This window comes from Haliotis rufescens, unplaced genomic scaffold (genome assembly GCF_023055435.1).
Source record: "Haliotis rufescens isolate VD_foot unplaced genomic scaffold, xgHalRufe1.0.p SCAF_8, whole genome shotgun sequence".
In the NCBI taxonomy this organism is placed as follows: domain Eukaryota; kingdom Metazoa; phylum Mollusca; class Gastropoda; order Lepetellida; family Haliotidae; genus Haliotis; species Haliotis rufescens.
The window spans coordinates 12,530,765-12,556,551 of NW_025964372.1; the positions used below are offsets into that span (position 1 = coordinate 12,530,765).

Here is a 25,787-nt window from a genome sequence, read left to right on the forward strand (position 1 = left end):
TCTGGCTCAGCCTCCTGTTCTATTACCTTTACGACCGGACCTCCTATCAGTGGGCGGCTTGGCCACTGTCAGGAATCTGCACGAGTTGCAGACACAATACTGGCTTCGCGGAGGGATTCGACAAACGTTCAGTATGAGGATAGATGGGCCTGCTATGCGCGCTAGTGTGTTGATAGAGGGATTGCAGAGAGTTGTGAGAGTTGCCGTGGAGGGTGAGGCCCTGTAAGGGTGGTCGTATATCATACTAAAACAAAGTTTTTTGTGTGGTAACATTTTTTATTAAGGAAAATGGTTACAACTATGTCATGTAGATTTTCTTGAGCAAGGAAAATGCAATAAGTGCCCCAAGGAGGATTTCATCAGAGAATTCATAACCTCTACAGGTTTGTAAAAGTTTTTCCAAGCACACTCTGAGGTTATGGAATCAGTCATCACCTCTTCTATGACTGATCTTCTAGATCATCGTTTGTGTTCTATGGAACAACGCATCTCAGCTTGGGTCGGGAAAGACCTGCCTTTCCTCCTTCTGTGGATATGAATGAGAAACCAGCATGTAATACTTACAAAGTGATAACTGATGAACATGACATTCCTTCTAAGCGTGCGTCTGACAACAGAGCACATATCACAAGTTACACAGTGTAATGGGAGTAGAGACAGTGAGTTACCCAGGGCCTTGCGTCAGGATGATTCAAGATTCACTGCTAGTTCTCATGCAACTGAGATTACCAGGAGATGACAGCCTACTGCTACTTTTTCATGTGACAGTCTGTATTTAGCATTCAGCTCAAAAGGACTCTCACTCCTTGGAGGATTACAGTAATATGGTGCCACACCAGCCAGCCTGGACTCAAGCCATCTTGCAGGGACTGGACACACCCACGTGATCATGGCTTACTTCTCTCTCACACCTTGTGGAAGGTTACTTTGGGTTACAATTCAGTCGATTTTTCTTCTGCACAGGTTGGGGTGCTCACATCGATGGAGCAACAGTCCAAGGAGGATGGTCGGAGGCAGACAGGACACTCCACATCAGCTGTCTCAAGATGAAGGCCATGTCTCAAACGTTTAAAGCATGGAGCTACACGGACAACACCTATGTACAGAGGCAGGGTGGAACGAATAGGCAGGGTGGAAGAATTTACTGAAGGAAAATACACTTCATTCTGATTGGCAGACAGATACCAATTGGAAGCTTGCCACATACTGGGGGAATTCAATATTTCAGTTGCTTGGTTTTCCCAGAGGAATAAGATAATTCCAACAGAATAGTCACTTCATCCCAAAGTGTTCCAGTGGTTAACAGCGACTTTGGACATTCCTCATCTTGATCTCTGCAACCTTTCTGAACAACAAACTTTCTGTACATGTCTGCCAAGTTCCAGATCCACTAGCTCTACATTGACACCCTACCTCTGAAACTTTTGAAGCATCACCATCTTCTGTGTAACCCAATCCAATATATTGCTTGGCAGCCTCCTCTGTTTCCACCTACATGCTTGGAAACTATCTTATCAAAGATGCAGGCATCAGGTTTTTGCAAATCATCTTCTGAAGCAGCGGTATGCTCTTGGAGATCTTTATCATATGCATCAGTCAAAGGCAGAGAGCAGGAGGCTTGGGAGATGTGAATTTAAGCATTGCTTTGGTAGGATCCCAGAGACTGCAGCTGTACAAGGTAAGGTAGCCTCTTTGATCAAATTGTCAGCCAGGGTGGGATAAATTATAGGTTAACAGCTGGACTCACATTATGTGGTCAAAGCTGAAGATGTCATCAGAGAACTGTAAGTGATGTTAGAAACAGGAGTGAAGTCATCAGAAACCGGAAATGTATTGCCAAGGAAACGGAAGTGATGACAAAGTAATTGGAAGTGACAGCGTTCAAGTGTAAATGCGTCATCATAACAGGAAGTGACGTCATAACTTGACGTGTCCTCAGGATTACAGGAAGTTTTTGGATGCCAGATCCCACCATTCCCTCTGGTGAATTCTGGCTATGATGTAATAGAGGTTATGTATTTGAAGGAATTATCAAACACTAGTTGATAATCTGAAGAATACTACCTCTGTTACATCAATAGTAGTCCCTTTCACCTCCCCAATATATTGGCTATATAGGATGTTGGTTATCAGAAAGAAGTGATGTTTTCCTACCTTGTGCATGTGCAGATGCCTTAGTTTGGGGGATACTATCTTCCTGTTGACTTTTTGGATAGCTGGCAGTGAAGAGACAGCCAAAACACAGGATTTAAGGCTATGATGTTATTGAGGTAGTATTCTTAGAATTGCACAGTGATAGCTATTGTTTAATGTTTGGTCTGCTTATCATGTTTATCAGATGTTTGCTATTAATAGATATCTTTAGCTGAATTTGTAGACACATTTCTCAGAATAATATAGTATCTGATTAAAATTAGGTAGGTTGACAACTTTTGATTTTGGTTCGTCAATCTGTAGACTAAAAGATAAAGATGGTGTATACACGGATGGTAATTGTCCACATTCCCTGTCCCAGGATGGTGAGACCTACTGTATCGATGCCCGGAAGTATGGAAACATCAGTCGCTTCATCAACCATCTGTGTGAGCCCAATGTAGTGCCAGTGAAGGTGTTTGTCGACCATCAAGACCTCCGCTTCCCACGCATCTGCTTCTTTTCATCCCGGGAGATCAAGGCTCATGAGGAACTCGGGTGAGTCCGTGGGGACACACTGGCTGTTACAGATGTTGTTAAATCATTTGTACTGGAGAGGGGTTTAGTATCTAGTCTGTTGGAGAGAGGGAAGTAGTGTCAAGTCTTGTTGGAGAGGGGTTTAGTATCAAGTCTGTTGGGTACAGGGGTGTAGTATCAAGTCTGTTGGAGAGGGGTGTGTAGTTTCAAGTCTGTTGGAGAGAGGGTGTAGTTTCATGTCTGTTGGTGGGGGGTGTAGTATCAAGTTTGTTGGAGAGAGGGGTGTAGTATCAAGTCTGCAGGAGAAAGGTGTGTAGTATCCAGTCTGCTGGAGAGAGGGGTGTAGTATCAAGTCTGCAGGAGAGTGGTGTGTAGTTTCAAGTCTGTTGAAGAAAGGGGTGTAGTATCCAGTCTGCTGGAGAGGGGGATGTAGTATTAAGTCTGCTGGAGAAAGGGGTGAAGTAGCAAGTCTGCTGGATAGAGGGGTATAGTAGCAAGTCTGCTGGAGAGAGGGCTGTAGTTTCAAGTCTGTTGAAGAAAGGGGTGTAGTATCAACTCTGCTCGAGAGAGGGGTGTAGTATCAAGTCTGCTGGATAGAGGATTGTAGTATCCAGTCTGCTGGAGAGAGGGGTGTAGTGTCAAGTCTGCTGGAGAAAGGGGTGTAGTAGCAAGTCTGCTGGATAGAGGATTGTAGTATCCAGTCTGCTGGAGAGAGGGGTGTAGTGTCAAGTCTGCTGGAGAGGGGTGTAGTAGCAAGTCTGATTGAGAGAGGGGTGTAGTTTCATGTCCGTTGGAGAGAGGGGTGTAGTTTCATGTCTGTTGGAGAGTGGGGTATTGTATCAAGTCTGCTGGAGAGAGTAGTGTAGTATTAAGTCTGCTGGAGAGAGGAGAGTAGTTTCATGACTGTTGGAGAGAGGGGTGTAGTATTGAGTCTGCTCGAGAGAGGGGTGTAGTTTCATGTCTGTTGGAGAGAGGGGTGTAGTATCAAGTCTTGTAGGAGAGAGAGTTGTAGTGTCAAGTCTTGTAGGAGAGAGGGGTGTAGTGTCAAGTCTGCTGGAGAGTGGGACGTAGTATTAAGTCTGAGAAAAGGGTGTAGTTTCATGTTTGTTGAGGAGAGGGGTGTAGTATCAAGTCTGCTGGAGAGAGGGGTGTAGTTTCATATCTGTTGGACATAGGGGTGTAGTTTCATGTCTGCTGGATAGAGGATTGTAGTATCAAGTCTGTTGGAGAGAGGGGTGTAGTATCAAGTCTGCTGCAGAGTGGGGTGTAGTATTAAGTCTGAGAGAGGGGTGTAGTTTCATGTCTGTTGGAGAGAGGGGTGTATTTTCATGTCTGTTGGAGAGAGGGGTGTAGTTTCATGTCTGCTGGATAGAGGATTGTAGTATCAAGTCTGTTGGAGAGAGGGGTGTAGTTTCATGTCTGTTGGATAGAGGGGTGTAGTGTCAAGTCTGCTCGAGAGAGGGGTGTAGTATAAAGTCTTGTTGGAGAGAGGGGTGTAGTGTCAAGTCTGTTGGAGAGTGGGGTGTAGTATTAAGTCTGAGAGAGGGGTGTAGTTTCATATCTGTTGGAGAGAGGGGTGTAGTTTCATGTCTGTTGGAGAGAGGGGTATAGTATCAAGTCTGTTGGAGAGAGGGGTGTAGTTTCATGTCTGTTGGAGAGAAGGGTGTAGTTTTATGTCTGTTGGAGAGAGGGGTGTAGTTTCATGTCTGCTGGATAGAGGATTGTAGTATCAAGTCTGTTGGAGAGAGGGGTGTAGTTTCATATCTGTTGGACATAGGGGTGTAGTTTCATGTCTGCTGGATAGAGGATTGTAGTATCAAGTCTGTTGGAGAGAGGGGTGTAGTATCAAGTCTGCTGCAGAGTGGGGTGTAGTATTAAGTCTGAGAGAGGGGTGTAGTTTCATGTCTGTTGGAGAGAGGGGTGTATTTTCATGTCTGTTGGAGAGAGGGGTGTAGTTTCATGTCTGCTGGATAGAGGATTGTAGTATCAAGTCTGTTGGAGAGTGGGGTGTAGTATTAAGTCTGAGAGAGGGGTGTAGTTTCATATCTGTTGGAGAGAGGGGTGTAGTTTCATGTCTGTTGGAGAGAGGGGTATAGTATCAAGTCTGTTGGAGAGAGGGGTGTAGTTTCATGTCTGTTGGAGAGAAGGGTGTAGTTTTATGTCTGTTGGAGAGAGGGGTGTAGTTTCATGTCTGTTGGAGAGAGGGGTGTAGTTTCATGTCTGTTGGAGAGAGGGGTGTAGTTTCATATCTGTTGGAGAGAGGGGTGTAGTAGCAAGTCTGCTGGAAAGAGGATTGTAGTATCAAGTCTGTTGGAGAGAGGGGTGTAGTATTAAGTCTTGTAGGAGAGAAGGGTGTAGTGTCAAGTCTGTTGGAGAGTGGGGTGTAGTATTAAGTCTGAGAGAGGGGTGTAGTTTCATGTCTGTTGGAGAGAGGGGTGTAGTTTCATGTCTGTTGGAGAGAGGGGTGTAGTGTCGAGTCTGCTGGAGAGTGGGGTGTTGTAGCAAGTCTGCTGGAGAGTAGGGTGTAGTAGCAAGTCTGCTGGAGAGTAGGGTGTAGTAGCAAGTCTGCTGGAGAGAAGGGTGTAGTTTCATGTCTGTCGGAGGGAGGGGTGTAGAAGCAAGTCTGCTGGAGAGTTGGGTGTAGTATCAAGTCTGCTGGAGAGTGGGGTGCTGTAGCAAGTCTGCTGGAGAGTGGGGTGCTGTAGCAAGTCCGCTGGAGAGTGGGGTGTAGTATCAAGTCTGTTCATGAGGGGTGTAGTATCAAGTCTGCTGGAGAGGGGTGTAGAAGCAAGTCTGCTGGAGAGAGGGGTGTAGTATCAAGTCTGTTGGAGAGAGGAGTGTAGTATCAAACTGTTGATATTCTTTCTTTTGGCAGGTGAATCACAACCTTAATTTGGGGGGGGGGGGGGGGGGGGGATTTCAGAAATCGATGATGGTGTATATATGGGCAGAAACATATGGGCTGTAGGGCACTGTGAATGTTATGTTATTTATAGCCAAATGGAATAATATACCAGCAAAAGTAATTGTTCTTCATATAAAGTGGTAAAATTGTTATGACATTATATTTAGTCATTCGTCGGATCAATGTTTTGTCATAAATTCAATGACAAACCCCGTACTTGGTGAAAGGACACAGAGTGACGCCTTAAGAGAGTGGTGGTGTAACAACTCAATTTACAATGTCAATATCGGGTGTGTCCACCATTTGTGTTGATATTAGCGAGGCAGCGGCAGTGCATTGGAAACTCTAAATGATTGAAAAACGCCTGTGTGATGGTATTCCAAATGTCAACCAATGATTGGCCCAACTGAGCTTGCATTACTGGCTGGTTCTGGTCCTGTCGTAGAGGTTGTTCAATCTCATCCCAGACATGTTCTATGGTGAAGAGGTCTGGAGAAACAGCAGGCCATGGCAGCACAGCTTGTAAACATTGATTTTCAGCAAGCACTCGCATTGCATAAGCCTTTGTTTATGGTTAAACGAAAGTGTTTGTGAACATATGATAGCCAAACAATGATAGTGTGCTCTTCACAAATGTGTGAGTATCATGCTGCCAACAAACACGCAAACATCCAAATGGTGGGCTATGCATTAATTGCAAATTGTGAATTATTTTCTTAAAATCTAGATGTCTTCATAAATAGTATTGAAAGATGCATTATTTAATTTCAGAATAAATCTATTTTTATTTGACCTAATATATGAAGCACAGTTACTTTTTTCTGTTTGTATACTTGAGAATCTGCGTTTAACATTGTAAACCTGTTATTATTCACGGTTTTTCAGCAATATGATATGTCTTGTAATGTGTCATATGTGTCACAATACAGGGTTGTAAATTGATGTTTATTGCTTGTTGCTTCTCTGTCAGTGTGTGTGGGGGGGCTTTGTGTTGTCTGCTGCTCCCCATCTACCCAGAAATGGGTCTGCTCCAGGACATACTGCTCTGCCAAAGTCCCTGATCCTTTCCCCAAGCCTGAAGTTCTTTTTTAGCAAGTAGACTTTATGGTCTAATGCTGAGGACTCCTTCAACCTATGAGGATGTCAGAATCAGGGATTCTACAAAAACAAAATTGACACTGTGATAACATGCATTAACTTTAGAAAATTAGAACAGTGAGTTTTGCAAGAGTGAGAAAGTATAACTTGCAGGTATTGTTATGTACACATGTCCTCAGTCATATAATACTAATTATGTTTATGTTAGTTATTACAACAAGCCTGTCAGAGATGGGACTGGCTAAGAATTTCTGCCGAGTCTTCATCCTTTTGGGGAATACCATGTGTAGATCAGACACTATTTGCTGCTTGGAACCTTTGTCACAACAGTGAAATTACTGTCATAGGCGTCAACACCACTCACTAGCCTGCTTCCATGTTAAATTATTTGCATTTAAGGGGAATGAATGGCAAAAAGTAGTTTTACGCACAAGGTTGCCATTAAAACCAAACTTGACTTCCAAACAAAATGATTCAAACAACATTGGGAGGGGCTTCCTGTAGGGTAGTACAGCCACAGTTTCACCGTCTTCTGCACCTTTCGATACAGGAGAACATGGCAAAACAAGTTGAAGAAAACCCAAACTGTCCACAGACAGGAGGCCAGCATCTTTTCTTATTTAACTAGATTGTTAGTTACCCCTTGCCTGGTCAAAACCAAATGCTTGTGGTAAGAGGCGACTAACAGGATCGGGTGGTCAGGCTTGATGACTTGGTTGATGCATGTCATCGTATCCCAATTGTGTAGATGGATGCTGATGATGTCAATCACTGGATTGTCTGGTCCAGACTCTATTATTTACAGACTTCCGTCAAAAAGCTGGAATATTGCCAAGTTTGGCATTAAACAACAAACAAACGTTGTCCATTTGAAAGACCTTAGCACTTTTTACATGCTCTAAAGTATCTTCTCCTGTGATACTGTTTGACTGATGGGACTTAATATGCAGGTTCCTTATTATGAAGACATTCTTTTGTATTTTTAGAAAATGATGTTTCACAAAAAGTTGAAAACTCTTAGGAACCACTGGGCACATGGCTAAACTTGTGGGAGTGTAATGACCATGAAAAGATCCAATTTTGTCCTAAATAATGTGGCAGAAAACTTGTTTATCCCAGAAGTTTGGGCACCACTTTATCTTTAATATGTGATGATAGAATTTGTTTTAATTTATCACATTGTTTTATCACACTGCTGCAGTTTTTATTCATGATGTGATGCTAATAAGTATTTAATTATATGTTTACAGCATGTCAGATATGTCTTTAACCCGTGAAGGTCAAAGGTTAGAATTGGTCTTTAGCAGCCCATGCTTATTGTAAGAGGTGTCTATGTTGAGTGCAGTGTTAAACAACAAACAAACAAACAAAAATATGTCTTTGTCCAGGACAAGTATTGTTCTTCCCAAGTGTACTGATATGAGTCTGCAGAAAGTCCAATTGTGGGCTGGATTCCCAATGTGCAGAGTGTAATTCTTTGATATCAGAGCAGGATGAGCTCTATTTACGACATCAAGAAAATGACCCAACAGGCTGAAAACAAGAGATCAAAGAGGGAAGGAGCAGCCGTTATTATGACTTACACGACCACCACATCTTCTACCCTGACCACTCTGGCCATGAAGGCAACCACCATGACAACAACATCGCTGATCAGTTTCCTGACTTGAACAGGCACCCTCAATCTTCATACCTGTGGCGAGTGCTTCAGTGCCAAGGATTTTGAAGGATCACCAGGACATTCCTCCATCAAGGCCATGGGCAACAACCTTTATGTCAGTTTGTCGTTATCAAGCCTGGAGGCAATAATTCATTACGAATTGTCCCATGACTGCCTTGACCAGTCTTGACCAGTCCTCTGCTTTCTGCCTTCTGCTTTCTGCTTTCCAAGCAGAGTCCTACATGGTGAGTATTGTCAACAGCTTTCAATTGTCCCATGACTGCCTTGACCAGTCTTGACCAGTCCTCTGCTTTCTGCCTTCTGCTTTCCAAGCAGAGTCCTACATGGTGAGTATTGTCAACAGCTTTCTACACCTTGGTAGCAGGCAAGGCAACCTAGAGAAATTGTCCCGGGACAATTTACTGTTCACATCCATTCTGCAACAGCCTTGGTCAGTTTTGAATCTCTCCTACTCAGAAAGTGGACAGGAAGGTCCTGCCATTTTTAATTTCCTTGGCCCCATGGTCATTCACAATGAGTCCAATGGTTGCATTCTTAAACAGCAAGGGGTTTAAGCTTGTGTGCCCATGACCAGGATGACCAGGTTCTAGACCAACATGTCATTTTCTCCAGGAACCTGTTGTTGGCATGTCAGTTGCTCCAGTTCATAGGAGGCCTGTTCAACACAAGCAAGGGACTGTTGCTGGTTGGTTTCAGAGGACAGACGATTATAGATGCTGAGGATGCATTCAGTTTCAATATCTGCAATGTTATTCATCTCAAGCCACTGATCAACCAGCCAACTCTGAAGGTACCATTGCCAGACAATTTTTAAACCTACCTGAGGTCTGCGCCAGTCTCCATGAGGAACTTTGTTCCAAGCCCGAAAACTGTCAGTGCTAAATCTGGTGAATACAGAGGATATTTAGTCAAAGGTCAAAGCCACAGTCCTGTATTGCAGCCATGACAGACCAACAGCCAACAGACTTGTGCACAGGTACATTGTCCTGATGGAACAACACATCTTCAGTGAGTTCACCACAATGTTAAGTCTCGATATTCTGACACAGTTGCCTAAAGAGATGAGCATAATATTGGCAATTAATGGTCTGACCTTTCGATAGATAGTCCAACAGAAGGGTTCCTTTGGAGAAAACTGAAGCCATCTCCTTGCCAGCAGATGGAACAGACTTTGCCATCTCACACATTAGATATTTGCACTCTTTTGACCGTTGTTTAGCCTCATTTTCAAAGCGCTAAACTCAAGACTCATTTATGGTTACAAATCACGCAACAATATCAGCTGGGACGATGAACCTGGAGGTTGTCTGATCAGGGGTCAGAAGCCTTGAAAACCCAGTGTTCTGAAACCTTTATCATGCCCAGTTCATTCCTCAGAGGTATCTGACCTTTGTCATTAGATATGCGGACTGTATTGGCTCTGTGACATGCATGTGGTGAGTCTTTGATCATTCAAAATCATATCACACATTTTTATTTGACAGATGAAGGTCCTTCTGATAGTTGATCATCTTCAAGGCTCTATCTTAAACTGCCCACCTCTTATCAGTACTAAAGGAGGGGGCATGGATGGTGGTTGGAGTTAGAGGTTGACCGCATGGTAGCCAATTTCATCCATTTCATCCACAGAGAATACCAAGTCACTTTGATGTCTGCAGAAATATGCTGCCTGATTGTGTATTTGGTTCCAATGCAGCCTGTAGACGTGGACAGTTTGCAGAGATTACATGCAAACTGGTAATGGCGCACTGTGCAGCCATAGTGGTTAGGCTCAGAACCTTTCAACCATGCTCTACCACATCAAGCCAGATTCTTGGTCTCATCTCAGTCCCTCAACATCAGACAGCATTGTGTGTACCCATTATCAGGCAGCAGACAGTTTAGATGTACCCAACACCAGGCAGCAGACAGTTTAGATGTACCCAACACCAGGCAGCAGACAGTCTAGATGTACCCAACACCAGGCAGCAGACAGTCTAGATGTACCCAACATCAAGCAGCAGACAGTCTAGATGTACCAAACATCAGGCAGCAGACAGGCTACATGTACCCAACACAAGGCAGCAGACAGTCTAGATGTACCCAACATCAGGCAGCAGACAGTCTAGATGTACCCAACATCAGACAGCAGACAGTCTAGATGTACCAAACATCAGGCAGTCTAGATGTACCCAACATCAGACAGCAGACAGTCTAGATGTACCCAACATCAGACAGCAGACAGTCTAGATGTACCCAACATCAGACAGCAGACAGTCTAGATGTACCCAACATCAGGCAGCAGACAGTCTAGATGTACCCAACATCAGACAGCAGACAGTCTAGATGTACCCAACATCAGGCAGTCTAGATGTACCCAACATCAGGCAGTCTAGATGTACCCAACATCAGGCAGCAGACAGTCTAGATGTACCCAACATCAGACAGCAGACAGCCTAGATGTACCCAACATCAGACAGCAGGTAGTATAGGTGTACTCAACATCAGACAGCAGGTAGTATAGGTGTACTCAACATCAGACAGCAGGTAGTATAGGTGTACTCAACATCAGACAGCAGGCAGTATAGGTGTACTCAACATCATACAGCAGGCAGTATAGGTGTACTCAACAACAGACAGCAGGCAGTATAGGTGTACTCAACATCAGACAGCGGGTAGTATAGGTGTACTCAACATCAGACGGCAGGCAGTATAGGTGTACTCAACATCAGACGGCAGGCAGTATAGGTGTACTCAACATCAGACAGCAGGCAGTATAGGTGTACTCAACATCAGACAGCAGGTAGTATAGGTGTACTCAACATCAGACAGCAGGTAGTATAGGTGTATTCAACATCAGGCAGCAGATAGTATAGGTGTATTCAACAGCAGACAGTATAAATGTTCTCAACATCAGACAGGTAGTAAAGATGTATTCAACATTTATCTGCAGGTAGTGTAGGTTTACTCAAAATCATGCAGCAAGCAGTTTTGTAGGTATTTAACTTCAAGCAGAAGGTAGTAAAGGCAAAGGTGTACAGAATCTTATGTGGCCGTTGCTGTCATTTGGGCCTTACAGAGTAATAATGTAAGTGGCTGCTAAGCTAATGATGAAAGGTCTGTGAAATGTCTCCCTCACAGCAGAGTGAAGAAACTGTTTGATGAGATTTTAGTTGGTGTGCTATCTAAAAATGAACAGGAAATTTCTTGGGCGCTGCCTGAGATGAAATGCAATTTGATTAATTAATTCCTTGTAGCTTGGCTTGCCATTTGAGAGCTTGTCAACTACTGTGATATTTTGCCTGTTTTTATTGAAATTGTTGACTGTATGAAATCTGTTTGAAGTGAGGTTTTCTGTGAGATAAGTTGTTGTAGTCCCCAGAGACACTGTCAGATGGGGACAGTTGTTAATTAAAATAAAACTCCTGAAACACTTTCATCCAAATGTTGGTGATAGTTGATCCTTGGCCATGTTTTGCTGTATGTGTATGTGTGTTAATGTTATCAGTAAGGGCATCTGGGTCATGCAAAATGTATTGCCTCTGGGATTATTTCTTTTAAAAGATGATGGAGTTGCTTGCCAAATTAAGCTGATTTAGAGCTCTTTGAAATTTTTGCTACATGCCCATTGAGATTAGAACTCTGCTCAGCAATGTTTCCTGCAAGAAATCAGCACACATGATGGTGTAAACACCTGATCATGGCACAAGTATTCATTTCCTAAGGATTTGATTTTCATGATATTCTACTTGGAAATAATTTTGAAAACTGTATGACTGTATTTGTTAAATGTGCAGTGCACCCATCAGCTACTGAACATGCCAAGACAATCCAACATTTACACTCTCCCCCTACCCTCACACACCAACATCCACACGCTCCCCCAACCCTCACACACCAACATCCACACACTCCCCCAACCCTCACACACCAACATCCACACACTCCCCCAACCCTCACACACCAACATCCACACACTCCCCCAACCCTCACACACCAACATCCACACGCTCCCCCAACATCCACACGATCCCCCAACCCTCACACACCAACATCCACACACTCCCCTAACCCTCACACACCAACATCCACACGCTCCCCCAACCCTCACACACCAACATCCACACACTCCCCCAACCCTCACACACCAACATCCACACTCTCCCCCAACATCCACACGATCCCCCAACCCTCACACACCAACATCCACACTCTCCCCCTACCCTCATACAGCAACATCCACACTCTCCCCCTACCCTCATACAGCAACATCCACACTGTCCCCCTACCCTCACACAGCAACATCCACACTGTCCCCCTACCCCCACACAGCAACATCCACACTGTCCCCCTACCCTCACACAGCAACATCCACACGATCCCCCAACCCTCACACACCAACATCCACACGCTCCCCCTAGCCTCACACACCAACATCCACACTCTCCCCCTACCCTCATACAGCAACATCCACACTGTCCCCCTACCCTCACACAGCAACATCCACACTGTCCCCCTACCCCCACACAGCAACATGCACGCTCAGCCCTACCCTCACACAGCAACATCCACACTCTCCCCCTACCCTCACACACCAACATCCACACCGTCCCCCTACCTTCACACACCAACATCCACACTCTCCCCCTACCCTCACACACCAACATGCACACTGTCCCTCTACCCTCACACACCAACGATCACACTGTCCCCCTACCCTCACACACCAACATGCACACTCACCCCTACCCTTACACACCAACATGCACACTGTCCCTCTACCCTCACACACCAACGATCACACTGTCCCCCTACCCTCACACACCAACATGCACACTCACCCCTACCCTCACACACCAACATGCACACTGTCCCCCTACCCTCACACACCAACATCCACACACTCCCCCTACCCTCACACACCAACATCCACACTCTCCCCCTACCCTCACACACCAACATGCACACTGTCCCTCTACCCTCACACACCAACATCCACACGCTCCCCCTACCCTCACACACCAACATCCATACTGCCCCCGTACCCTCACACACCAACATCCACACTCTCCCTCTACCTTCACACACCAACTTCCACACACTCCCCCAACCCTCACACACCAACATCCACACACTCCCCCCTACCCTCACACACCAACATCCACACGCTCCCCCTACCCTCACACACCAACATCCATACTGTCCCCCTACCCTCACACAGCAACATCCACACTCTCCCTCTACCCTCACACAGCAACATCCACACTGTCCCCCTTCCCTCACACAGCAACATCCACACTGTCCCCCTTACCCTCACACACCAACATCCACACTGTCCCCCTACCTTCACACACCAACATCCACACTGTCCCCCTACCCTCACACACCAACATCCACACTCTCCCCCTACCCTCACACACCAACATGCACACTCTCACTCTACCCTCACACACCAACATCCACACTCTCCCCCTACCCTCACACACCAACATGCACACTGTCCCTCTACCATCACACACCAACATTCACACTCTCCCTTACCCCCACACACCAACATCCACACTCTCCCCTACCCCCACAAACCAACATCCACACTCTCCCCTACCCCCACACACCAACATCCACACACCAACATCCACACTCTCCCCTACCCTCACACACCAACATCTTCCCTGCCATCTCGACACTTCTATGCTCCTTCTGTACCTTATAGGCAACAATTGACAGTTCTTAACACATAATAGGTTGAGAAATACACATTACTCCAGCATAATAGCCAAACTAGCCAGCAGCAAGTTTGAATGACTGCAGCAATTACCATGTACCCAAAAATGAAGGGAAACTAATTGACAGTGACTTATCAAATTACGTGTATAATAGCATGTCCGTTATTGGCTGTGCCCCATAACACTGTAGGCAGGGACGTGGCCTGTACTCCTGTCCTCTAATGTGCCAAGGGGCATGTGTTTAAAGGAAGTATTTTTGGTAAATGCAAATGGAATGTTTGACCTTGTTTGTAACTACTTTAGATAGGCAAATTGTTCTGAAGTATTTTTGGAAGATGGCGCCACATTTAGAAAATCACTTGTCTCCATGTTGAGTGTTGTGAGGCTGGTTATTATGAGGATATCAGTGGCAATGAGTCTCTCAGTGGCTGAGGATGTCGCACTCAGTTAGGGGGAGCACAGCCTGCACATACAACCCAGTCTCACTTCATGGTCATACAGTGCTGGCCCCAACACAAACAAGGAGCAATGGACTATAGAAAAGCACATTAAATATTCTTTAATGCATTCGCTTTTATTCACAAGTTTCTAAATGAATGTACATGTGTAATAGAGTAATTGTGATGTAACATCATTTCACTGAAAAAGGACACAATCCTGATTTTTAGTTCATTGAGGAAAACTCATTTTGATGGTGTCAACTCTGCTCTCTGCCTTGTTCATCCTTGATGTTTATTGTCTTTTAATAGCTCCGCATGTTTTAGACCAATGGAATTTATACAATGATGACAATGTTGATTGATGCGCCAACCCCTTTCATTGTCTTTTGTTTTCTGAGGGACTGAAACTAATGTTGATGAATTGTTTACCAAATATAGTGTTTAGATAGTCCATCATAAAACATAAGTCAAGTTTGATAACTTTCCAACCTGTCAACATTGAATGTCAAAGATCAGACCAAAATATATTGAAACTGGATGATAAATTGGATAAATAATGATGGATTCACACAAATAACCATCAATATTGAGCCAAATGATGAGTTGGAATCGTCAAAGGTGAAGGTCATGGACAAATAACCTTCAATAGCTGGCCAAATGAGCCTTTGTTAGCAAGGTCATGGGTGAAGATGATGTCTTAGATTGGCTTGATATATTGATCTACTGATGATCACAAATAAACGAGGACTTTCATTGTGCATTAAAGGTCAAGTTTAAAAGCCATCTTAATTGCTCATTATCATATGCCCTGCAACATGCCCACTGTTCAGCACTATGAATTTAATTCAATTGCAGGTTTTTACGTCTCACAACGAGGAACAGAAAAAACAGGAAACCTTTATCATGTATAAATAACTTCTTTATAGCCACTAGATTGACTATAATGTCAAAATTTGGGATATTTAAAAAACAAAAATTAAGAGTTTAAGTTAAGCAGTAATTATGGCTCTGTTTATCTTCAGATTTGACTATGGTGAGAAGTTCTGGATTATCAAATGGAAACAGTTCACATGCGCCTGTCAGTCACCAAAATGCAAATACTCCTCCGAGACCATCCACAAGACTCTCCAGGAATATCGACTCCGACACGATGAGGAAGACCCCAACAATCCCGACAACTAAGGTCAAGGTCAACATTAGTAATCTTCACCTTCAACGTGTGTTTGGGAAACTGAGAATGGCGAAAGTCAAGACACTGGTGTTTATACTCTTTTGCATTTATTTGTCAGATAATATTCTTTGTGTGTTGTACTAAATCTTTAGTATGATGGAATTGAGTGCATGAAGTGCATGGATAAAGACTGATCTTATAGCGACTTCTGTCAAATGTAACTACTATTTCATTGACAGGAGACAAATGTTGTACATTTCATTGTTATGATTTATTACATTGTAACAGTGTGCCTGTCAATCATAATGTCATGTTGAATGTTGATGGTCCATTAGAGTCTAAGTGTTGTAGGAATGGAGCATGTCATTGTAGATTATCATACTGACCTTCAAATTGTATAGGCTGATCAGTTCAAGCTCATCACTCATTCTCATATGACAGTGTTGTTAATTACATACTTAGTGGAAATGGTTATATACATGTCATGTCGTGTGACGTCAGTGTAATTTATTTCAAATATGTGCCATTTCGTTGCTGTGTGACTATTCTAAGATATTCTGGCTGTTTCAAAGTGTAGGTTGTCAATTTCACAGATATGGTGTCTGCTCCCAAATGGCCGCGTCACATTCCATCTGTCACTGACCCGGCCACTTTGTGTTGACATCCATCACCGAGACTTGGACGTCTATTTCACGTCTGCGGTCATATCACCTTTCATCCTAACACTGTCATTTATTGAAACAATTGGATATGTAAATTTGTGAAATTACGAGGTTACAACTTGTGTGGGGCAGGGCTATCAATAACCTTACTTCCTACACATTTGTATGGGACATTGTTGCATTTGTTGTGCGTAGATTAACCCTGCTGCTTGCTCATTGACACAGCCATATTCAGCTTGTACCTGACAACACACGTCTACTACACACTAACACATTATAATCCACAGACTCCCCGTCATGCAAATTCTAAAACAAGTGTGTAGTACATGTGCTCCATTTGTGATTTAGAGCACATGTGGAAATACTCTGGACTAATTTTGGTGTACGTTCACCTTTTCATTAGACAGTGACTATTATGTTTCTGTATACTCCATGGCCTATTTGATGTGGGCTCTTCCCCTGAGTTGGTGTTCCCCCACTGTATCCCACTGGCCTGTTTTGTTGTGTAGAGTGGAGATGATGATGTCCCTTGCTTGATGACAGCAGCAGCCGCAGCAGCAACTTATCCCAGCTGTTGCAGCACATATAAAAAGAGTACTTCCGAACATTACCAATGTTTTATTAATAATGTTCCTAAACATTGCATCTGTCATTATTGAGTACTCTATAGTTCTAGCAACAAACATGATTTTCAGACTTAAGCAAATATCTGAGGGTTTCAACCAAATTCTATTCACCTATTTGTAACAGTAGGTAACACCTGCCAATATCAATGAAAATCCTTACTTTTCAAACAAATGTAAGTCTCCCTCAGGTTAATTAACTCAGTTACACTTTCCATATATTTTTATTCAAATAATAGGATGTTGATGGATATGATAGGGCAATTTTTGCCTCCAGGAATGGACAGAGCTGACAACAATGGATGTTTTCAGGAATTAATAATGTTTTTTTTCACAATTCCAGATTGAAAATGTTTTTCAGCAAATTTTGAAAATTATTTCTTTCTCATGTGTGGTTAGAAAAATGTAAGACATGTACGCTGTGAAACTGATTTTCCTTGTCAGTAATGATAATGACAGTTTAAATTCTAACACTATCACTATTGATCTTGAAGAGGTCTTTCTGTACAGGTGATACATAGCTAACTGGAAGGATGCTGGGATGAGAGCAGCCCTGTCCCTGTCTGTCGGTGTTTACCTCTGTTGTGTTAAGTTGTTAACACAAATGTTCTTCTGTTAAGTATGTGTAACCGTGATGAAGATGCCTATGTACATAGCCTATATATCGTGTGTGTACTGTACATGGTATGTGTAACGTGACAACGTCAGTGGTGTTTATCATTGGTTTGGGAAGCATGTTAAAGCCTGATCTACTTTGCTTTTAGTAATAGATTTTATTCACTTTTTCTTTGCCATTGATTTATCTCTGACCTTTCACACACCTGCTTTCTTTAATGAAGTGTTTACATATTTGATGAAGTGTGAATAATCCCTACTTTCTGTTAGAACTTCACAGGCAATGCTAGACTATCATCCTCGTCATTTTTCTCATACCAGCTGGCAGTAGAGATATGAAATACCTGCTCTTAGTTGTATTTTCAATTAGGTCAATTGGAAATACTTTGTAAATCCAGTGAACTATAATTTGCAGCACTCCTGATTGTGGTAATTTGATACTGGATTGCTGTGTTTTACACACAGGGCTGGACTAGAGCGTTTACAGCAAGTAAGGTTAGCAGGAGGGGTTCCTTGCCACAGAGCTGAGGTGCATGTACAATAATGTATTGTTTTGGAAGCATATTTTACATAGATAACATCCTGCTGGAAACAGGCACATAAATTAAGTAAAAGTGTGAATCAGTGTCAACTGAATCAATTTTTTGTGCTTTTTTTTAATTGATGATTTCTTTTTTATAAGTTAGTACTACCACTGGACTTCATCATATATGCGGGGCGGTCGGGTAGCCTAGTGGTAAAAGCGTTCGCTCGTCACGCCAAAGACCTGGGTTCGATTCCCGACATGGGTACAATGTGTGAAGCCCATTTCTGGTGTCCCCTGCCGTGATATTGCTGGAATATTGCTAAAAGTGGCGTAAAACCGTACTCACTCACTCATCATATATGCTGACTCTTTGAAGATGCAATTTTCATGTTTTTTAATCATCTATGCAGTTTACATTTATGAATTAAATTCCCTCAGTTAAGAGAGAGAGTGAGAAAAAATAACAAGAAAGATTGAAACATGTTTACATAATTGTTTACATAAATGTTTACATACTTATACAGGCAGTTTATGAAATCAAAGAGAATCAACAGTGGGAGTTATTTTGTTTTGTGTCATGGGGTTCCTGAAAAATACTGCATAATGTGTATGAAATCTTTAGCATCTGAATGCAAAATTTGCCATAGAAAATCATTGAAAAAAAATATTCCTTTGAAATTGTCTGCAGTGAGAATTGCATTTTCATAGTGTTTCTATATATGAATATACATACAGTTCACTCTGGCTAATTTGTAATCAACTCTGGTGTGTTAGAACAGTTTCTTGTTGTTGACTTAGTCATAGTTGACTTTCATGTATCCATAGCGACTGTCAATGAGAGGAAGGACTCTGGAATTGCTAAATGTCTGTTTTGTAAGAGGAGGATGCAAAAACATGTTATGAGAAGTATTTTAGGAACCTTTTATGTTCATGATCTTGAAGAACCACTATCTTTTGATACTAATTTGCTATACTTGCTGTTGAAGAGAATGTTCTTTCTTCTGTTGTTGCCTGTGGTTTTCCTGGCTACACATTGCTGGAACCTCCAACTTTTCTGTGTAGCTGATAGTCTGCAAATCAGCCGTTTGTGGAGGAAAACAACATGATGAAATATTTTAATAATGATGAAATTATATTATTCAAGATTATTGTCCTTGACTGAAACCATTTGTTTGTCATTTCTCATCTTACTGCTTTTCTGTAGTGGCCTCCAGCTCATCAAGTGAATAAACATCATGATTCCATGTAGCACCTCACTGTTCTCCTTATGCACCAATGCTGTTATATTGGCCCAACAGTAATAAATCCAACCGCGTCCAGGCAAACCAGTTTTTTGCAGCATGTTCAATGTCTGTCATAACTAACAGACCCTCACTAGACCTATTCTATCCGGAGTACCCGTAGAGATGCAAATAGAAGCATACAGCTGGGTGTGTTTTTATGGTGGAGAAACTCGGGAAAGGGGCAGTACCCTAGTTTGTTTTCACAGCTACTATAATCTGATGGAAACAATGTTTGCTGAATAGGGTCACTATTTGAATGCAGGCATAGTCAATACTTCAAGCGCAAGCAGCAATGTTTCTCGCTTGACATCATGCTCTACATAGTGCTTCAATGTCAGGCAGTGGACATCTTCCCGAGGCAAGAGAGTTAACTGACTATAAAAGTCCAGTTTCCACCCTTGCCGAAATAGGCTGGTACTATGGAGTTACATTTTGGCTGGACTAACGAGTCTATGCATAGTCCAATCAAAATCGCGCACCGAAATCGAAATCTGGTTCGTAAAGTGTCATGCAGATTTCGGTCGACTGCAGGATTTGCAAAGCATGTGCACCGCTAACTCGTTGTCAACAGATATTTTCTAAATCTTTTCATGCTTTTAATCAAGGTGCTCACGTGATTTGATGCAATTCGCGATGTAAGACTCGTTTTATCACAATATAGATCTTGATTATCAATCAGATCGTCTTGACTGGGCGCCACCGTTATGTTTGAAGCAAATGCAAGAGATACGAGAGGTTGAATCTGAATGGTCAATGGGAGAGGCATAGAAAGGACATAACTCGTAATAGCCACTGGTGGCGCTACGTTCGAGCCCAGGATTTCCAGCCTAGTTCGGCAAGGGTGGAAACTGGACTTTTAAAGTCAGTCAACTCTCTTGCCTCGGGAAGATGGGCAGTGGAATGGTTTGCACTAAGTTCATGCGTCATAACATGAGCTCGCTAAAATTAGACTTGTTACCATAACACCCCATATGTGCCCTATGTATTCACTGACGATGGATGACTGTAGAGGGCGTAAAACATGCCCATTACATATTGACTGAATAAGTTTCAACTTTCATCTGCCATCTGATCTGCTAGTTTTTGTGATGCAGAAAGTATGAACTATTTTTCCACCAGAGGCCCATTTACACTGGCACCTGTGATAAGTATTAGTACATCACGTCCCAGGTGCTTTAGCTGGATCCTATCAGGCTTTTCCTTGAACGTGGGGTGGCGGAAATTCTGACCCTATCATGGACTGCGTTGGTAGAGATGGTTGCTAAGTATGTCTCAACAATCTCTCCTCCATGGTCAACGAAATTCTGTCAACCATGCTGGACTGCCTGGATCCCACCGGGGGAGAAGTCTTCCTCCTGGTATAGTAAAAAATCCTCCACAGCAAAAATGGCGTCCTCATTTGCATATTGCTTGCTAGACACTAATGCTTGCCGTAAAAGGCGACTAATGGGATCGGGTAGTCAGGCTCGCTGACTTGGTTGATGCATGTCTTCCTCTCCCTTGTGCGTGGATCGATGCTCATGGTGTCAGTCACTGGATTATCTGGTCCAGACTTGATTATTTACAGACCACTGTCATATAGCTGGAATATTGCTGAGTGCAGCGTTATACAACAAACAAACAATTAATAGACTCAACAAGAATATATCTTTGTTGTTGAATTTCTTTACAATACATTTATGCATGTTTGATTATATCATATGCAAATGTGCCGCCTAAACATTCATCTGTTAGTATATTGTAGGTTTGGTTTAAACATATTTTATTCACAAAGAGTGAATGGTAGTTGGTACAAGTTCTCCAACTTCTCCCAGGTATTTACAATTACAGTCCGTTTGACTCCAAATGAGAACGATGAATTGCAAAATAACTCGAAATCCAGAAAAGTATGAAACATCAATACGGTACTTGACCATGAATACCCTGTACCCAACAAAATCTGAATTTTGTTTATTTTAATGATGATGAAGTTCTTTAAGAAACTATCGTGTATTGTGTACATGACACGTAGGGGGGACAAACCGTGGAAGGCACAGCGCAAGCACGCATGCACTGCACGTTCTGTGGTAGGGGAAGTGACAGAGCGTTAGAGGGGCCGTCTCATGATAATTTCAGTCGCAATCTGACTCGCTCATGCCATAGATCTCGTCGTCGAAACTGCTGGTGCCTGAACCGACTGCCACTATTATAGGTTGGACAGTTGCTGGCCGTAGTCCATCTCGTGACCAATAACGTGGCTCTATCTCGTCAACGACTGTGGCCACACAACGCCTCCATGTTTCTACTGTTACCCGACCAAGGGATTCCTTTACGTTGTTCAACGTCTCGTAATTTGAACGTTGTGTTCGATCGTTCAACGTCACCCTTGACGATGCCCCATACCAACCAGATTGGATTCAGGTCGCAGTGATAAGGTGGCAGTCGTAAGACAGCGTGACCCTGACCCTTGATGTAACTGTCAACTGTATACACGGGGTCAGGTTTCATAGTTTTGATGATTTCATAGAGCTGTGGTTTCGTCGCTCGAGAATGAAAGGTAATGTTCCTCCGTTGCAGCCAAGTAACCATGTCTCCTTTACGGTTATTAGAGATTGGAGTCTTGCTTTCTGGATCCTGCACACTATGATACGGTGCATTGTCCATGACAATGAGAGACTTGGTAGGCAAAGCAGGGACTAATTTATCTTTCACCCACTCCAGAAATACATTGCTGTGTGATAGTCCCTGTTGTCTTTGGCCTTGGCTCTAAAGACGAGGTCACAGTCTGGGAGAAAAACCCTGACTAGCAGAACCAGCATGGAGAACTATGAGTCTTTCACCCTTTCCCATTGGTAACTTTCTACCAGACTCCTTACAGTCACCACTGGGTACCCACTGACTGCTGGCTGTGTGTGACGCATTTACCCATGTCTCATCATATCCTCCATCTGCTTGATGGTACGACCGTAACGTAGGTAATGATTTCGGAGACGAACAATGTCAGACCGTTCACACAACACAGCCCTATTTTCTCCAGTTTTCTTTTTGTATTTGTAACCAAATGTATGCAACAGCTGCCATAGTTTGTACTTTGTAACACGTAAAGCATGGTCAGTTTCAAGGTGTTTCTTCAAAATTCTTAGGGACAGGTACTTATTTTCTGAGTGCAGTTTAACAATTGCACGTCTGACTTTATCCCTCTGAAAACTGTCTAATTTATCAACCTTGCGTGGTTTTGACATGTTCCCTACCGCCTTGGCCTGACTATTTGTATCTCGTCGACTAACAACATTTTTCAGTTTCTGAGGGGACATACCAAGAGCTTTTGAAGCTCGTTTTAAGAATGTATTAATTGCATAAAAAGGCTTAGCTCTTTCTGCTTCACTTCTAAAGAAATCATACACATTCAACATCAACTGTTTAACATCTGCTGAGTAGCGCATCTTGTCATTGAATGAACACGGTCACTGTTTAGCACGTGCAGACCGTGCTTGCGCTGTTCCTTCCACGGTTTGTCCCCCTACGTGTCATGTACACATTTCTATACAAAATTACATGATAGTTTCTTAAAGAACTTCATTCGTCATGGGTCTTGAAATAAACAAAATTCAGATTTTGTTGGGTACAGGGTATACATGTTCAAGTACCGTATTGATGTTTCATACACTTTTCTGGATTTCGAGTTATTTTGCAATTCATCGTTCTCATTTGGAGTCAAACGGACTGTAGTACTAAACATGAACCGAATAGAAGGAAAGAAAAGATAAGGAAAGGCAGGTAAAAAAAGGAGAAAAATATAGTTGACAAATCTCTTTGTATTACATATATAACAATGTACATAATTCAATATTTTTATGTTATCTTGTTCTGGTAAATCCCTATTTCCATTGAATATCAAACATCAGTTGGTTCATCTTTGGCTATTCGGCTTATATACTGAACAACAAAAGTTCCTGTGACAAAAAGATTTAATGCAAAGTTATTTTTTTGGCCAAATCTGAAACAATTTCGGTTTGCAACAGATAACAGACTCCCGTAAGTGTTCAAATGGTTGAATTTGCCATACTGACTTCAGAAAATGCGTGATTTCATAAAAAAAAAACCATGAACATGCCAAAATGTCAATTTACAAATCAATAGCGTGTGTCCACCTCTGGTTGCGATGCAAGCAACACATCTTCGTGGGCCAGGCATCGCACAAAGTCCTGTTGGATATCTGTCCATATCTGCTGGAGCATATTTCGAAGTTCCTTGAGTGTCTGTGGAACACGTGGTTGACGTCGAAGGCGCCGATCCATCTCATCCCAGATGTGCTTGGTTGGTGAGAGATCAGGGGAGCGAGCCGGCCAGGGGATGACATTCACGTTGTTTTGTTGAAGAGACTCCTGAACAAGTCGAGCAATATGAGGCCGGGCGTTGTCATGTTGAAAGATAATGCCTAGGCCCCGAGTAAAACGGTAGAACAACGGGGCCGATGATCTCGTCGCGGTAACGCTGTCCATTGGGATTTCCCTCTACTACTATCAAACGGGTCCTCTGTCTTGCTGTAATCCCACCCCATACCTTAACGCCGCCGCCCCCGAACCGATCTTCTTCCATGACACAATGATTTACGTAACGTTCACCTCGACGTCGGTACACTCGAATCCGTCCATCGCTGTGGCTGAGGTGAAAACGAGACTCGTCAGTAAATAGAGCTTGTCCCCAAGGCCGTCCAGCGTAGACGCTGTCTGCACCACTGTAGACGTGCTTGACTGTGGTTTCCTGTCAAAATTGGACGTCTGGCGGGTCTTCTGGCGACAATCCCTGCACATCTGAGGCGACGACGTACGGTTTGTGAAGATATTCGTCGAAGGCCAGGGATGCTTCTTGCAGTCACTGTTGCTGGCTGGAATCGACTTTGTAGGTGTGTTGTTCGAATCCAGTTGTCTTGTCGATTATTGGTTACGCGTGGCCTGCCACTCCGAGGATGGTCTCTGACTGCATTCGTCTGTTGCCAACGTTGCCATCAACACCAAATGGTGTTTTTGTGGACGTTAAATTGTCTTGCAACATCACGTTGACTCGATCCTTCTTCAAGCATATCAATGGCTCGCAGACGCTCATTTTCGGACAGGCGTGGCATTTCGTAATGTTGAACAATTGCGTAATTTTGTTGTCAGCACGATGCTAAACAATGCATATGGAATCCCGTTAACGCACGTTTTTATACCCATTCTTGGGTAGTGAAATGTATGGGGCTTGCACAAAAGTCAACTTTTGCGTGGAATGCATGCTTTTCTGTAGCAGTTGCGTTTTTGTGACTTGATTCCATACATGTACTACAATATTGAAAACCAAACTTTACTTGTTTGAAAAATACACTAAAATATTGGTGTCACAGGAACTTTTGTTATTGAGTATATTTCTAAGTAAATTGTCTCTCCATTTAAGTTTTCATAATGAGTATATCATTTTTTTAGGTTGTTTTAACAATACTGTTTATATGACAATATTCGAACGTAAAACATATTTGTGGCTTTTAACTGTCTTAATTTCCTTCTCATCAAACTGTTATTTAATTACATCTATATCTACCATAAGTGAAAATATCACAGCTTCCGTTTAATAAGGGTTGTATGAAATCATATACATAACACTGCACAGCCGTGTCCCACCTATCATAACGATGTCCTGCAGCCTCGATCTATGCTTGATAACGCATACACTGGACAGCCGTGTCCCACCAACCATAACGATGTCCTGCAGCCTCGATCTATGCTTGATAACGCATACACTGGACAGCCGTGTCCCACCTACCATAACGATGTCCTGCAGCCTCGATCTATGCTTGATAACGCATACACTGGACAGCCGTGTCCCACCTACCATAACGATGTCATGAAGCCACGATCTATGCTTGATAACGCATACACTGGACAGCCGTGTCCCACCTACCATAACGATGTCCTGCAGCCTCGATCTATGCTTGATAACGCATACACTGGACAGCCGTGTCCCACCTACCATAACGATGTCCTGCAGCCTCGATCTATGCTTGATAACGCATACACTGGACAGCCGTGTCCCACCTACCATAACGATGTCCTGCAGCCTCGATCTATGCTTGATAACGCATACACTGGACAGCCGTGTCCCACCTACCATAACGATGTCCTGCAGCCTCGATCTATGCTTGATAACGCATACACTGGACAGCCGTGTCCCACCTACCATAACGATGTCCTGCAGCCTCGATCTATGCTTGATAACGCATACACTGGACAGCCGTGTCCCACCTACCATAACGATGTCCTGCAGCCTCGATCTATGCTTGATAACGCATACACTGGACAGCCGTGTCCAACCTACCATAACGATGTCATGAAGCCTCGATCTATGCTTGATAACGCATACAATGAACAGCCGTGTCCCACCTACCATAACGAT

The 25,787-nt window shown here is 43.2% G+C and overlaps 1 protein-coding gene across 5 annotated transcripts in view; it reads left to right on the forward strand.

Annotated features, from left to right (window-relative positions):
* The window catches only part of LOC124124792 (histone-lysine N-methyltransferase EHMT2-like), a 90,629-nt gene extending 71,289 nt beyond the window's left edge, over positions 1 to 19,340 (forward strand). For all 5 annotated transcript variants that reach the window (XM_046488067.2, XM_046488064.2, XM_046488066.2 and 2 more), the window contains 2 exons: positions 2,516 to 2,691; positions 15,522 to 19,340. In XM_046488067.2, coding sequence (XP_046344023.1) covers positions 2,516 to 2,691; positions 15,522 to 15,681 — 336 coding nt within the window. In that variant the 3' untranslated portion in view covers positions 15,682 to 19,340. The remainder of the gene's footprint in view (positions 1 to 2,515; positions 2,692 to 15,521) is intronic.
* The last annotated feature ends 6,447 nt before the right edge of the window (positions 19,341 to 25,787 follow it).